This window comes from Danio aesculapii, chromosome 19 (genome assembly GCF_903798145.1).
Source record: "Danio aesculapii chromosome 19, fDanAes4.1, whole genome shotgun sequence".
Taxonomy (NCBI): Eukaryota; Metazoa; Chordata; class Actinopteri; order Cypriniformes; family Danionidae; genus Danio; species Danio aesculapii.
In genome coordinates this window covers 18,171,824-18,187,960 of record NC_079453.1, presented here as the reverse complement: position 1 = coordinate 18,187,960, position 16,137 = coordinate 18,171,824, and the positions used below count along the sequence as shown (strand labels likewise).

At 39.0% G+C, this 16,137-nt stretch overlaps 1 protein-coding gene across 2 annotated transcripts in view; it reads right to left on the bottom strand.

Moving 5' to 3' along the window:
- Positions 1-7,926: 7,926 nt before the first annotated feature.
- Positions 7,927-16,137, bottom strand: part of fkbp10a (FKBP prolyl isomerase 10a) — a 71,405-nt gene continuing 63,194 nt past the window's right edge. Inside the window, exons 10-11 of one of the 2 annotated variants that reach the window (XR_008839517.1) lie at positions 13,915-14,105; positions 13,262-13,350 (exon numbers count right to left, since the gene is read on the bottom strand). Coding sequence is in view for 1 of the 2 variants with exons in the window: in XM_056480538.1 (XP_056336513.1) it covers positions 13,162-13,350 (189 nt within the window). In the remaining variant the exon portion in view is untranslated. Of the gene's footprint in view, positions 13,351-13,914; positions 14,106-16,137 lie in introns of both variants that reach the window. The other variant, XM_056480538.1, reaches the window with a different exon arrangement.

The window sequence follows — 16,137 nt, the reverse complement described above, 5'->3', positions numbered from 1 at the left end:
TAGCAGTTAACTCTTTAAAGCAAAAGCCTTCATGTCTATATTTATTACGTACTTACTAACAAAGCTTAATAAAATGCTTATCCTTCAACACACAGCGAGGACACACACACATAGTGCAGACACACACACATAGCGTAGACACACACCGAGAGAGAGGGACAGCGCGTTAAGCTTTGCACTCGTTTTGCACGCATGTGACATGATACTGGTAATATACACGGCTGTATGGATATCTGTTATGTTAATGTACAAAATAAACCTGATTTAACGTCCACAAACTGGGATTGAAGCGTCTTCTTTTATAATTGTTCTGACACACGGCTGTGCTGATTAAGTGAATCTGAAGTGAATCGCTGTAATTCATTACACACGTGCACTGTTTTAAAACATTTTAAACTTGTAGAACTCACTCTTGATCACGTTTGAGGATGATTGATGATCCAAGCAAACTGAACAGACATTTTATTCCCGGTTGCTTTGCGCTCGTCCTCTCTTGTTGATATGATTATACACGTGACTACCGGGACATGTTAATGCGCGCCTGTCAATCAATATTGATGGGCGGGGGGACCACACTCCTGCGTAAAGTAGCGGTCGTTCTGAAAACCGCTCCAATTGGTCCACCGTTTTTATGTTGTTAAATTTGGAAAAAAAGGACTGGTTGTGTTTATTTCACACCAATATGACAGTTTACACACTATACTTACACACATTTCTGTCCAAACAGCTTGTAAAGTAGATTTTTCACCATAGGTGCCCTTTAAAGGAAAAGGTGGAAAAGACCACTCAAACAATAGGGTATATGTGTCAAACATACCCCAGCAACCTATCTAGATAGACACTTAAGGCAATGTTTTTATGTCTCTTTTTCATATACTTTTGTACATCTTGTTATTCGGGGTTTTAAATCCCTGCCATCATGATTTCACAACGTTGCTCTGTTGTAGCTGGGACTGCTCTATGCAACCACATAGTGGCTTTGCTGTTTCAAACAGCACATTACTCCGAGTTGAATATGCAAGTTGTTGATTGATGATTGATGACCAACTAAACTTCTCTGACCACATTTCTAGAACTGCTCAACCTTGCAGATTGGCACTCTATAACATCAGAAAGGTCCAACCCATCCTATCTGAACATGCAGCTCAACTCATTGTTCAAGCTCTTGTTCTCTCCAAACTGGATTATTGAAACTCTCTACTAGCCGGGCTTCCAGCTAACTTTATCAAACCTCTTCAGCTGCTTTAGAACGCAGCAGCACGAGTGGTCTTTGATGAACCCAAAAGAGCACGTCACTCCGCTGCTCACCCGTTTGCACTGGCTGCTCGCATCAAATTCAAAGCTCTGATGTTTGCTTACAAAGCGACCTCTAGCTTTGGTCCTTATCTGCTCTCACTTCTGCAGATTTATGTGCCCTCCAGAAACTTGTGTTCTGTGAATGAACGTCGCCTCGTGGTTCCATCCCTAAGAGGGAAGAAATCACTTTCCCGAACTCTCGCATTCAATCTGCCCAGTTGGTGGAATGAACTCCCTAACTGCATCAGAACGGCAGTCACTTGCTGTCTTCAAGAAACGACTAAAAACTCAACTATTTAGTCTCCACTTTCCTTCCTAATATGCAAATGCCTCTCTGGCTATACCACTAACTGTACTCTCTCTCTCTCTCTCTCTCTCAAAAAAAAAAAAAAAAACATTACTAATGCTTTGCTTCTTAGACTTTACATACCTGAAACTTGTCTATAGCACTTATTCACTGTTGCTCTTATAGTTGTGTAAATTGCTTCCTTGTCCTCATTTGTAAGTCGCTTTGGATAAAAGCGTCTGCTAAATGACTAAATGTAAATGTAAATCTCTAGAGGCGGAACATCATGAGACGCTGGGGACTGGGGTGGAAAATTGTACTCTATTAGCATCAGAATCTGTGTTACACATCTCCCCAAAAATACACAAACTACTGAATGGCAAAACCCCTCTGCCCCTCTCCAAATGATATTCACCCTAACTCCCAGTATCCTTGTTAGAGTGCATCATTAATTATAATGCATGAAATAAAAAAAATAGTAAAATACACCTTTTTTCAATAAACCCACAGCTGTATAATCAGGGCAAACTTCAATTGACCAGGTACACAATACATCAAACACTTAAAATTCGAGACATTACTAATTGAAACTCCACATAACACATTCAGTCCAGCTGGTATAAGAATACAGTCCGTGCGTTCCCTCGACGATCAAACAGCAAAGTCTGACGTTGTCTAAATTACCTCAACTTTAGTCCACGAGTACCCTCGATGAAGCGGAAAAAGCACGAGAAGTCAGACGACTCGCGGTCCGCGAAGCACGAGAAGTCCGACGCCTCGCGGTCCGTGCAGCAATCTCGGGTGTTCGGCACGACTGTCTCCTTCGTTCGGTTATCCGTGGCACTATCCACTCGCCATACATTCCGGACGCCATATTCGGCAGCCGCTGAACAATCACGCGGGTCACGTCACCAGTGTAACCGTACTCTCTTTTACTCTGCGTTATGTTGTAAATGATGAGAGGACACCATCTTGAGTCTGCACAGAGAATGTTATTATGTTTGTGACAGATTGGCAACTATAGCTCATACCATTAAATGTACATTCTTTAGTTAAAGGAAAAGGTGGAAAAGACCGCTCAAACAATAGTGCAACAGGTATGGCTGCTTGGACTATACCACCTTGATGTTGAAAGGTGAAACCACTGTCGCTTTACAGACTCTTTTTACATTTATATTGTGAACACAAAACAATTTTAAATGAACAGTAACTAAACAGGAGGAAAATATAGTGAAATCAATATGCTTGAAAGGATCCTGTTACACAAATATTAGCTTTACCCTGGAGATTGTTCACCCTCCGCCTATGATTTACAGTAACATCAGATACCTGTGCTGGTCCCAGATCAGTGGTGTAGTCCTAAAAAAAAAAAGGTGGTGTACTATTGAACCCAACCCAAATTTTAAATGAAAGTACTCAAATACACGACGAAAGTCAATGTTTCTTTGATTCATTATATATATATATAATTTAACATCAGCTACTTGTAACTATTAACTTCTACGAAAGGAAAAACAAATACTATGTCAATGTTGTAAATGGTTACAGGTTTACAGCTTTCTTCAAAATATCTTCTTTTGTGTTCAACAGGGGAAAAAAGACAAACCGGTTTGGAACAAGAAAAGGTTGAGTAAATGATGAAAATTTAAATTTTTGGGGAAAACTATCCCATTTAAAAAGAAAAAAACAAATGTTTAACTCTAAAGGGACTTGTAAAAATGTAAATACTGTACACAAAAAAAGTCAAGACAGCTATATCCAGTTCTGTATGTTTTTAACATAAACTGTAAATTTAAAATAAAAAATAAAAATCAGCAAAACAAAAGCAAAGCATACTTCTTCAAAAATTCAAATAAGCTACAGTATGTAAGATTACATTTTAATATTGAAACTTACTTTTTTTACTGGTTTATTACTTTACATTTAATAGGTTCCTTTAAACATCAATCAGCCATTATGTTTGATTGTCACATTTGTGCATGCTTGTTTTAAACCAAGCTATTAGGAGTCTATCCTCTGCTGTCGCTATTGTATACTAGTAGTTTTCCTTTTAAATCACATATTGTTACGCGTAAGTAAGAATTTTAAATAATACGCTTAAAAATGTTTGACTAATAGGGTAGGGTTGTATACCAAACTAGCAGTATTCCACTGTATTTCATAGACAGGCAAAGCCATTTGAGTTCTGAATGAGCCAAATATCCTCAACATACCTGTTTACCATAGTACAAATAATTTTCTATATTCAATTTACTTTTTCCATATATTAAATAAATAAAACGGCCACTTTATTAATTCAAAATGGCATAAATATGAACATAAAAATGTACATGCTATTTTACATATTTCATTATCATAATATAAGTCATAATAAGAAAAATAAATAATAAGATACAACACGTGATGATATGCAGTTGAAATGAGTACATTCACTGAGTGGTTGTCACTGTGTTTAATCCTGTACATGAATGTATGCTATAGTTAATGCCACATGCACTGTAATGTGTTTTATTTTCATAGTTAATTTTGAATTAAACATAGCGAAATGTTCGTTAAGAGCTGAATTTTCGCTGGAGGAAACAGCTGTGAGGATGAGGGGATCGAGCGCCGAGGAAACAGTAGATGGGGAAACCCGATTGCTCCTCCATGACCCATTGGTGTATAAAGGCTCGTTTCCATTGACTGGTACAGTACGGTACGGTTCAGGTCGGTACGGGTCACCTTTATCAGGCTTGCGTTTCCACTAACAAGGGTACCCTTTTGGTGGGCGTGGTGTATGACAAAGTTTCAGTCGACGTCTTTCTCACTCGAGGAAATGTCTACAAAAAAGCTGTACAGGTCGCTCACATATCATATGAGAGGCACTTCTCACAAAACAGATGTTTTACACACATAAATACTTGTGTAGAAATGTTTATTACTAACTTTTCTATGAACATGACTTGATTATAACTGCAGATCAATGACAGTGCGAAACAGCCTACTGTAACGTCTGCAATTATATACAATAAACGAACATCTATAAACATATACAGACCCGTACCATCTCCAATATGTTATCAATTACAGAAGAACTACACACAGCAGACATTTCGTCCATATTTAGGTTAAAAAATAACACAAAATATAGCCCACAGTCAGTGTAAACCTCTCATCTGTGTCTGTAATCTTCAGCAGCACATGTAGCCTCTGTTAGACAGTAATTCCATCATTCCCAGTTCATATTAGCCCAAAAGGTGAAGATAACAGTTAAACATGGCATTTTGTTCATGTTTGCTGAAAAATAATGTGCTCCTTTGTTTTCCGGCTTTTTCGCGCTTCACTCTCACGTTTGTCAGTGTCTGACAGGATCGGGTTTCAAAAGCACGTCAATAATCAAGCGCAGGTTATTATCATCAGCTCAAGAAATTTGTTATTTCAGATATAGACGCGCGGCGAGCGCAAGGAAGAAAGTGAAACCGCTCGCGCTTCAGACTGCCTCGTAAAAAACTACGAGGATCAGGGTATATTCTGTTTAATGGCCATTATTGATTATTAAAACTGATATTCAGCAAAAGAGAGGGTATATTTCGTATTTTCAATGAAAATGAAAGGAGACAGTTATGTTATAGAATCTGTTTTGTTATAAATATGCATACAGTGAAGATGACGCTCATATAAATATGTAGCTACACAACGCTTCAACATTTCTGCTGTCTGTTAAACTGCCAATATCAAAATGAAAATAGCAGTTCCTTAAATCATGTTTTCATTTTATTGCTAAGAAAGTGAAACAACATAGCCAGGGTGATGAGGTTATAAAGTACATCGGTCCCTTTGAAGATTTACCCGACGTGTCATCGGGAGTTTGTTTTCCATATCAAACTTGCAAAGTCTGAACTTACGAGGAGAGAATGCAAGACTGAACTGTGTGTAGGCTACTTAATCAGAGTTCTTGCACCATTTTAAAAGTAAAATTTAATGCTTTGTAAGGCTTTTTTAAGACCTCAACAAATATAATTTAATACTCAAAAATTTCATAATTTCTTTGGAATAGGCTACTCAATTGAATGTCCTCGTTAGATTTAAATGAATTGTGCCTCGTCACAGTATAGATAACCCACAATACCTGCCTTTTGAGTGTCTGGCGGTGAAATGAGACTTATAGCTGACTTTGAGGTAGTGGCTGGACTAGAGCTGTAATCGGGCCATAAAAGTTAGGCCCGATAGGGCCCGAGCCCGACAAGTACATTTTGATTGACAGCTTTTAAAAAGCCCGAACCCGTTTATACCCCGACATTATTCAAATGTGCACATGCACACAGCTCTTTTGCCTTTTTTCATGAATGAATCGTTTATGTGTTAACATTACTTATTCAGAACATAAGCTATAGGCCACTTGGAAGTTGAAAAAAAAAAGTCCTCTGTAACATCTTAACATCTCAGCACTCTAAATAGGCCTGGGTACATACACTTAGCCTTTAAATTGGCCAACACACCATTAAAAATAAGTCTTTCTTAACAAATTTAATCAAAATAAATGATAAATGATGACGGGTACTTGGCAATAATAAAATAAAGATAAAGGCTCTGTGAGATTTGTTTTGCCACTTCTCTTCGGTCTCTATGGTGAAGCTGAATAATAAAAAGATTAATGCCAACATTAGCCTATATACTCAATCTACATTATGATTTTATGGTTTAATTTTAATATTTAGTTAACTTACTAATTACTCATCTAGGATGTGTTTTTGTGGGGGAACATTATTGAATCCACTGTAAATGGCTTTAGCACAGTCCTGCGCTCACTGAGCAGCACTGAACACCCTTTCACTACTGCTGCTACTGGCCGGGATGCACTACTGATCTGGCTAATTTAACATGTTTTGGGTAGGATTGTTTGTTAAATTTACACTTTCCCATCTTTGCATTTTGAACCTCACCTCGACAACCGCATAATGTCAGCAAGCAGGTGCAGACAGACATAAGCGTCTATAGCCGACCTACCGTAATAAGTAATATTGTAACAAATCACAGAGACTGTCATTTCTCTCCTGTTTCACACATAGTAAATTAATCAACTATTAGGTGTTTTACGGTGGACCACTGTGCTGTCATTAAGGACACTGGCTGAAAATTTAATACCTAACAGCCACTTTACGCTAAATTTAAGACAATTTAAGACCTTAATTTCCTGGATATTAATTCAAGACATTTTAAGACATTTTAAGGATCCGTGGGAACCCTGTTAATATTGAGGAAAAAGCCCCAAATCAGATGCAGCCCTGCAGTCTGCAGCCCTGCCTCCATTTTCAGATGTCTCTGTTTTCCCCCACACACAGAGCAGCAGCATTTTAGAATGAAAACGGCCTCTCCGGTGCTTTTCAGCGCTTGGAAATACCGGTGTAGTGTGGACAGATGGTGTAAATGTAGCAAAACTTATGTGTTTTAAAACTAAAACATATTTGTGTAAACGGGGCATACCAGACATCGTACTGGGTCAGGCACCCAGCTTCTCCACTGAGTCGGGTGCTGGGGGCCTCAGAGGAACTCTCTAGGGTTCTCACTTAGCAGAGAAAATAAGCGCACATATTTTCGGTTTAGAGAGCATGGCACAGCAAGCTTTTTTGACACTGAGCTTAGTTTCCACCCGATTGACCAGGATTACCCAGTATTTGAGAGGAAACCAGCTCCACTCGAAGATTATAAAATCGGTTGACCTAAAGCCCCAAATGGTCGAGGTGCCAGAGCACCTTGTCCCTGTGCATAATCAGTTGATCCTGGGGTGAAGCTAGTATGAGCCAGTTGTTGAGATAATTGAGTATACGAATGCCCATGAGCCGAAGAGGCACTAGGGTACCCTCCGCGAGCTTGGTGAGAGGACCTTGTACTGCCATGCTCAACCTTTGAATGCAAATTAGAGTAAAGGGTGGTGGCGTGGAGAAATGAAAACCTTAGGAATGAAGAAAATATGCGCCCTTCAGGTCTATAGCTACAACTCAATCCTGAGAATGGACGCATTGTAGTATGCACTTCTACATAAGCATCCTGAACGTTTTTTTTGTGTTTGTGTAAATAGCTGTTCAGTTTGCACAGATCTAGGATTGGTCTTAACCCACCATTTTTTTTGGGCATGATGACATACGGGCTGTAAAACCCACTCTTCATCTCAGCTGGGGGATCGGCAATCTCCTCTCGCAAGACTGGGGTGGACATGGGATTGACCTTTGTGAAATTCACATCTGTGAACTTGGGAGGGTAAATAGCAAATTGAGTTGCATATCCAAGTCTGACTGTGCATGAGCCATTGCATCATTTATTGTTGATTATATTACAGACTAATTGATAAATTAGCTTAAGCTACTAAAATGCTTGAACTCTGGTAATTGCCACTTGCAGTTATTATTATTATTATTACTATTATTGTTATTGGCGACGCAGTAGAGCAGTAGGTAGTGCTGCCACTCCACAGCAAGTAGGTCGCTGGTTCGAGCCTCAGCTGGGTCAGTTGACGTTTCTGTGTGGAGTTTGCATGTTCTCCCTGCGTTCGCGTGGGTTTCCTCCAGGTACTCCGGTTTCCACCACAGTCCAAAGACATGTGGTACAGGTGAATTGGGTAGGCTAAATTGTCTGTAGTGTATGAGTGTGAATGAGTGTGTATGATTGTTTCCCAGAGATGTTTTGCAGCTGGAAGGGCATCCATTGGAAAAACATGTGCTGGATAAGTTGGCGGTTCATTCCACTGTGGCGACCCCGGATTAATAAAGGGACTAAGCTGAAAAGAAAATGAATGAATGAATTATTCTTTTTCTGCCTTAGTTTGAATCGGTCAGCCCAAACCATAAGGTCTAGATGTCTGAAACTTAAACAGATGATCTGTACTCCTTACCTTTACTCGGATCCAAAAACTCATGCCAATCAGTAAATAGGTGGTTCTATATCATTAAAACCAAAATAAAATTTATGTTTTTTTACACTCCATAGTTTACTTTTGTAAACTAGTCCATCGATTCCGTTCAATTCAATATCTTGGTGCATCACGGTGCATTGACGATGCTTTCCATGCACAATTTTATATTTTCTTCACATCACAACATCACAAATGTATAAATACATTTATATTTACATACTATTTGTAATACAATTTTGTCCTTTAATACAAACAGTCAGATATATAATCTGTACCTTTAAAAACTCAAGTACATGCACAGAGCATTTATAGCAAATAAACAAATATAAATATCTTGCTTACTAATCCTTGAGAGTTCGTTCTTACACCCCTATGATTGGTCACACGCTCAACAGAAAGAAGCTGTTCACCGATGATAAACACTGATAAACGGCAGTGTCGATCACAGCTAATCCATGATAGATGCGGTGCAGAAAACTCTGCAGACACGCGCTCGTGTCTGTATCCAGAAGTATCGCTGTAACAGCCGAGAGCAGAGGGAAAGTCACGCCAGCAGGTCAAATGGGCCACAGTGAGAGAGAGAAAAGGAGTACTTTCATTTTCTCAATCGCAGTGAAATAGGGGTTTCTGCTTTAAGTTGTAAGTGTCAGTGAAAGACTGTCCAGCAAACACACACAGTTTCTGCGTTTTTAAGTAGTTGAAATTGTGCACAGTTTCTGCATTTTTAAGTAGTTGGAGCGTTGTAAATATTCGCGCTTGCCTCCCTCGCCATAGTAAGCTATGGAGACATGGCGCAAATGAGATAAATGACGTCAGTACATAATAACCGGTTATGGTTATGACTGAACCGATACCAAATTGTCCGCGTCTGCATCACAATGTACAGAAGAAGCAATTAATTTTCACACCCCTAGCATACAGTGTCTTTGTCCTTGGAGGCATTGCATACTGGCCACCATTAGCCAATTATAATTTGAGCAGGTTATATTTAAAAAGGCTAAATTTGGCTGATCGGAAAGAAACTTGGTGGGCAATTTAGATTCATTGTAGAGGTCTGTAAGAATTTTGAAGAAATCGGCTACTGGGGCAATTTTATGTATTTTGAATGTTTAACTGTTGTGTATTACACAATGTTTTGCACAGGCACCCAAAATACATATCATCATCAAATCACATGATAGGCCTGGTCATACCTAACACTTTTACTTAAAATTGACATCTGTCACGCAAACTATTTATTTAAAGTGCCCATATTATGGGTTTTTAAATGCCCTTCCATGTAGTGTGTAGCTCTAAGTGAAGTGAAATATCCAACTAAGGCTTAAATCTGTAAGTGAACAGTGTTTAAAACTATTGATTCATCTATAAAAGAGTCGACTCATAGTGCTTCAAACGAGTTGTCTTGATAACGAGTCATTAAGTGTTTCGTGATGACGCGACTACGAAACACAAGTAGTTGCACGCGCAAACCAGGGAGATTTGAAACCTGCAGCCCCGCCCACTAACACAGAAAAAAAGCCCCCCCCCACACACACACATACACACAAACACCGGTCAATTGAAGTCACGCTGTGCAGATGGATATTATTGACAGTCTTCGCAAAGATGAAACTTCAGCATTATAGCCCAGCCTTGAGCAGTTCAAGTGCTTCTGGAAACTACATGCTTACAAAGAAGACTTCATCGGCCGTTTGTAAAAGGAAGGATCAATAAAGACTGTCAGAACATGGATCAGTGCATCATGGATCAGTTAACTTCCTCCATTTCACAAGTTCAAGTATGTGCGATTAAAATTGTTGCCTCGTTTACTCTAGCTTGCAAATTATGTATTTAGTTGTGTTTTGTTACTTGTAACCGCGTGTACTGTATCAGGTTAACGCTTTATATTCTCATATTGCGTGTAAAGCCACGTTGAAAACGTGACGCGTGCCGCTTTGTTTACGGATCGTCAGCTGTTCCTACACGCATGCAACGGTCAAGTTTCAAAATAGTTCAGCTCAGGTTCGAGGTGAGTTGTCTAAATCGCACCCAGCAAGCTGAACTGGTGCTCTAGGCGTGTGTGTTGTGTCCTCTGAGGAGGAGGGTAATGTGTGCGTTTGTGTGTGTGTGTGTGTGTGTTGTATCCTCTGAGAAGGGTAGTGTGTGTGTGTGTGTGCGTGTGTGTGTGAGAAAAGAGCAGGTAGACTGTGACTGGCAAGGAGATCTTACTATGAAGCATGTATGAACGGTGACTATTTTTATTTTGTTGATTAGCTGCTTGGCATTTCACTCTGTCTCGTGCTGAAGGCTGTCATTGTCGACCAATTGCAGCAGGCTGTCATTGGTCCATTCAGCGCAGATTAGCTTCGCGCTGAGGAAGGGTTTGGGAACAAATGAATCGCTGAACAATTCATATGGGAGTCGCTGGGATAATTAGGTAAAAAATAAATGCAGATTATAAGACCATGAAAGTGTTTTTTGACCTTGCATGCATATTAAACTGTTGTTGGAGACCCTTACAATCAAAATATGACCCTATTTCATGTATAATAGGGGCTCTTTAAAAACTGACTTTTGCAAACCTGTTGCTGTTTCTTTGTTTTTTTTTGTTCTTTTGCTCAATTGCAGTGAAGCTCATGTTGTACGAAACTCTGGACTGCCTAGATCAATAATTATTAAAAAATGTTCAACAATCTCTAGATAGGCCAGCTCATAGTGAATACTTTTGATGCAAAAACCACTGTTGTTACTCAAACCATATTCATTAAATTAATTTACAAGGGATCTACAAAGCATAAATAGTCCTTACTTTAGATTAGATTACAAAACTGCTTGAAGTTGTGTTAATGAAGCATTTATTAACATACAGAGTAACTATTACTATATGTCTGAATAATAATATATATATAAACGTTAATTTGAATATATTATTAATCATTTACTAACTCATACTGAATGATCTTAAAAACCATCAACTATTCTTAACCACTCTGGTGGTTTCCAAATAATGCAATACATAAATTAGTAATGATAAATTAATCATTAACAAAGTATGAAAATACAATTATTGAGCATTGTGTGTGTGTCTGAATATAAGTCAAGAACATTGCTTGTGTAGCTGTATTTATAAACTGCTTACTAATGTACAGTGCATCCGGAAAGTATTCATATCTCTTCATTTCTTCCACATTTTTTATGTTACAGCCTTATTGCAAAATGGATGAAATTCATTTATTTCCTCAAAATTCTACACACAATACCCCATAATGGCAATGTAAAAAATATATATTTTTTAAATTGTTGCGAAAGGGACTAAGCCAAAAAGAAAATGAATGAATAAATAAAATTGTTAAAAAAAGTTCCGTGAAGTTCTAAATTGAGCTCAGGTACATTCTGCTTCCACTGATCATTCTTGAGATGTTTCAGCATCTTAATTGGAGTTCACCTGTGGTAAATTCAGTTGATTGGATATAATTTGAAAAGGCATACACCTGATTATATAAGGTCCCTCATTATATAATGGGTTGACAGTGCATGTCAAAGCACGAACCAAGCATGAAGACAAAGGAATTGTCTGTAGACCTCCGAGACAGGATTGACTCGAGGCACAAGGCTGGGGAAGGTTACAGAAAAAATTCTGCAGCTCTGAAAGTTTCAATGAGCCCAGTGGCCTCCATCATCTGTAAGTGGAAGATGTTTGGAACCACCAGGACTCTTTCTAAAGCTGGCTGGCCATCTAAGCTGAGTGATCGGGGGAGAAGGGCCTTAGTCGGGGAGGTGATCAATAACCCGATGGTCACTCTGTCTGAGCTCTAGCGTTCTTCTGTGGAGAATGGAGAACCTCACAGAAGGACAACCATCTGTGCAGCAATCCACCAATCAGGCCTGTATGGTAGAATGGCCATACGGAAGCCACTCCCTGCCTGGAATTTGCCAGAAGGCATCTGAAGACCTGAAGACCTCTCAGATCATAAGAAACAAAATTCTCTGGTCTAATGAGACTAAAATTGAACTCTTTGGAGTTAATTCCATGCATTATGGATGGAGAAAACCAGGCACCGCTCATCACCAGGCTAATACCATCCCTACAGTGAAGCATGGTGATGGCAGCATCATGCTGTGGGGATATTTTTCAGCAGCAGGAACTGGAAGACTAGTCAGGATAGAAGGAAATATGAATGCAGCAATGTATAGAGACATTCTAAATGATAACCTGCTTCAGAGTGCTCTTGACTCAGACTGGGGCATCGGTTCATCTTCCAGGAGGACAATGACCCAAAGCACACTGCCAAAATATCAATGGAGTGTCTTCACAACAACTCGGTGAATGTCCTTGAGAGGCCCAGCCAGAGTCCAGATCTAAATCCTATTGAACATCTCAGGAGAGATCTGAAAATGGCTGTACTCCATCGCTTCCCATTCAACCTGATAGAGCTTGAGAGGTACTGCAAAGAGGAATGGGCAAAAATTCCCAAAGACAGGTGTGCCAAGCTTGTGGCATCATATTCAAAAAGACTTGAGGCTGTAATTGCTACCATAGGTGCATAGTATTGAGCAAAGACTATGAATACTTATGTACATGTGATTTCTCAGTTTTTTTTAAATACATGTATTAATACATTTTTTCTTGTTTTTAATACCCCTCATAGAATCTTAACGAATTTTACAAAGACAGTTACAATTTTTTAAACACCTCTTTTCCTGGTTGTTCTCACAACTCCATATGTGTAGCCACTTCCTTTTCTTCATTTACTATGATGTTCACTTCATCTTCAGTTATCTTGCCATCTGTGTTGCGATCTTGATTTCTGAACATTTCTTTTAGGGCTTTGTCACTGTCTATTCCTGGATGGATGCGGCCTCTGCCTTCAACCACCTGTAATTTAATGAATGCTGCAAACTGCAAAGGAAAAAATAAATAAAATAAGTTGGCAATCGGCTGGTAACTCATGCAAGTCACAAATCTCTGTATTGGCAGTTTGCATTTATGTGATAGTTGGTGGTCTGTTTTTCAAATATGTTAGGTATAGTTTCATATTACTTTTACAAAGGAATCCCACCATTGTAGATATATTACAACTTTCCAGCCATTGACAAGAATGACAACTTTGTTATCTAACGTTAACAGATGAATAAATACTGTAATAAATGTACTGTTCATTATTCATGGTAGTAAACATATTAGCCAACATTAACTAATGAAACCTTATTTCAAAGTGTTACCATAATATTATGCAACAGTTATTCTGGTTCTAAATGTTTTTGCAGAGATATCTTTTTGCATATCCTAACAGTACCGCCACAGCAACAGCAACTTCACTCTGTTTGCAGCATTTCTGATAGGGAGTCTCATGGTGCTTTTAATTTTCCACATACAGTCCATAAATATTGAGACATCGACACAATTCTTACATTTTTAGCTCTATACACCAACACAATGGATTTGAAATGAAACAATATTTACCTTAACTGCAGACTGTCAGCTTTAATTTGAGGGTATTTACATCCAAATCAGGTGAACGGTGTATGAATTTGTAACACGTGGATGACAGAGACAACGTTAGGATCCAAGTGCAGGTTTATTCGGTAGTCAGGCAAGCAAGGGTCAACACAGGTGCAAACAGATGAATAAAGGCAAATCCAGAATCGTAGTCACTATAACAGGCGAGAGGTCAGAAGGCAGGCAGTGAACATGGACAAACAGACAAACTTGGCAAGGGTCAAAACACTGAGAAACAAGACTAAGGAAAACGCGTTGAATTGTCACTCTACAGGCGAACAAGACTCGGCCAAGGAAGTGATTGTGTGTGCTGTTTAAATAGTGTGTGTAATCAGTCTAGAAGCAGCATCAGCTGTGGGAGTCCAATCAGTGGAGACTTGGAGCAGGTGTGTGTGTGTGGCATGACTGAATTTGTAGTTCATGAGATGTAGTCCATGTGAATGTGAGTGTTTACCAGCGACCTCTGGTGGTAATCATGACAGAGTTACAGTTTGCACATGTGCCTCCTATTTGTTAAGGGACCAAAAGTAATGGAACAGAATAATAATTATAATTCAAACTTTCACTTTTTAATACTTGGTAGAAAATCCGTTGCAGTCAGTTACAACCTGAAGTCTGGAACACACCACCAGACGCTGAGTTTTATCCTTGGTGAAGCTCTGCCAGGCCTCTATAGCAACTGTCTGCAGTTCCTGTTTGTTCTTGGGGCATTTTCCCTTCAGTTTTGTCTTCAACAATTGAAATGCATACTCAATTGGATTCAGATTAGTGGACTGACTTGGCCATTGCAAGACATTTCACTTCTTTCCCTTCAAAAACTCTTTAGTTGCATTTGCAGTACGCTTTGGGTCACTGTCCATCTGCACTGTCCAAAAAGTTCTGAAGCATTTGGCTGAATATAAGCAAATAATATTGCCTAAAACACCTCAGAATTCATCCAGCCCTATTTGTTAGCAGTCACATCATCAATAAATACAAGAAAACCAGTTCCAATGGCAGCGATACATGCCCATGCCATGACACTACCACATCCATGCTTCACTGCTTAGGATCATGAGCACATCCATTTTACATATTTTTCTCTTCCCATCACTCTGGTACAAGTTGATCTTGGTCTCATCTGTCCATAGGAATTTTTTTTAGAACTGTGAAGGCTTTTTTAGAACTCTAATCTGGCCTTTGTGTTTTTGAGGCTCACCAATGGTTTACATCTTGTGGTGAACCCTCTGTATTCACTACGGTGAAGTCTTCTCTTAATTGTTGATTTTGACACACATACACCTACCTCCTGGAGAGTGTTCTTGATCTGTCCAATTGTTGTGAAAGGTTTTTCTTCACCAGGGAAACAATTCTTCGGTCATCCACCACAGTTGTTTCAGTGGTCTTTCAGGTCTTTTGGTGTTGCTGAGCTTACTGGTAGGTTCTTTCTTTTCAAGAATGTTCCAAACAGTTGCCATGCCTAATGTATTTGCTATATCTCTGATGGGTTTGTTTTGTTTTTTTCAGTCTAATGATGGCTTGCTTGACTGATAGTGACAGCACTTTGGATCTCATCTTGAGAGTTAACAAAAATAGATTCCAAATGCAAATAGCACACTTAGAATGAACTCTGGACCTTTTATCTGCTCATTGTAATTGGGATAATGAAGGAAAACACACCTTGCCATCGAACAGCTGAGAAGCCAATTGTCCCATTACTTTTGGTCCCTTAACAAGTAGGAGGCACATATGCAAACCTTAGTAATTCCTACACAGTTCACCTGATTTGGATGTAAATACCCTCAAATTAAAGCTGACAGTCTGCAGTTAAAGGACATTTAGTTTGTTTCATTTCAAATCCATTGTGTTGGTGTATAGAGCCAAAAATGTTTGAATTGTGTAGAAGTCCCAATAATATTAATATGTCTGTTTATTATGCTTCTTTTTAGGCCAAAGAGCAACAGAGAGCGGACTGTAAGATATTGTATTCTTCCTCAAACCAGCTTCCACTCCATATATGTTTTATGCTTCTTTCCTAATGAAGAGCTTAATTATCATAGAGTGAATGCTCCTCCAAAAGAATTTTTTTTTAAATATTAACTCCCATGTGATCTTTTTTTCACGTAGCATGGGAGTAGCAATGGGCCATCAATAACCATCTCACTTGTAGCATGGGAGTAGCAGTAGGCAATCAATGTTAGGCCATCA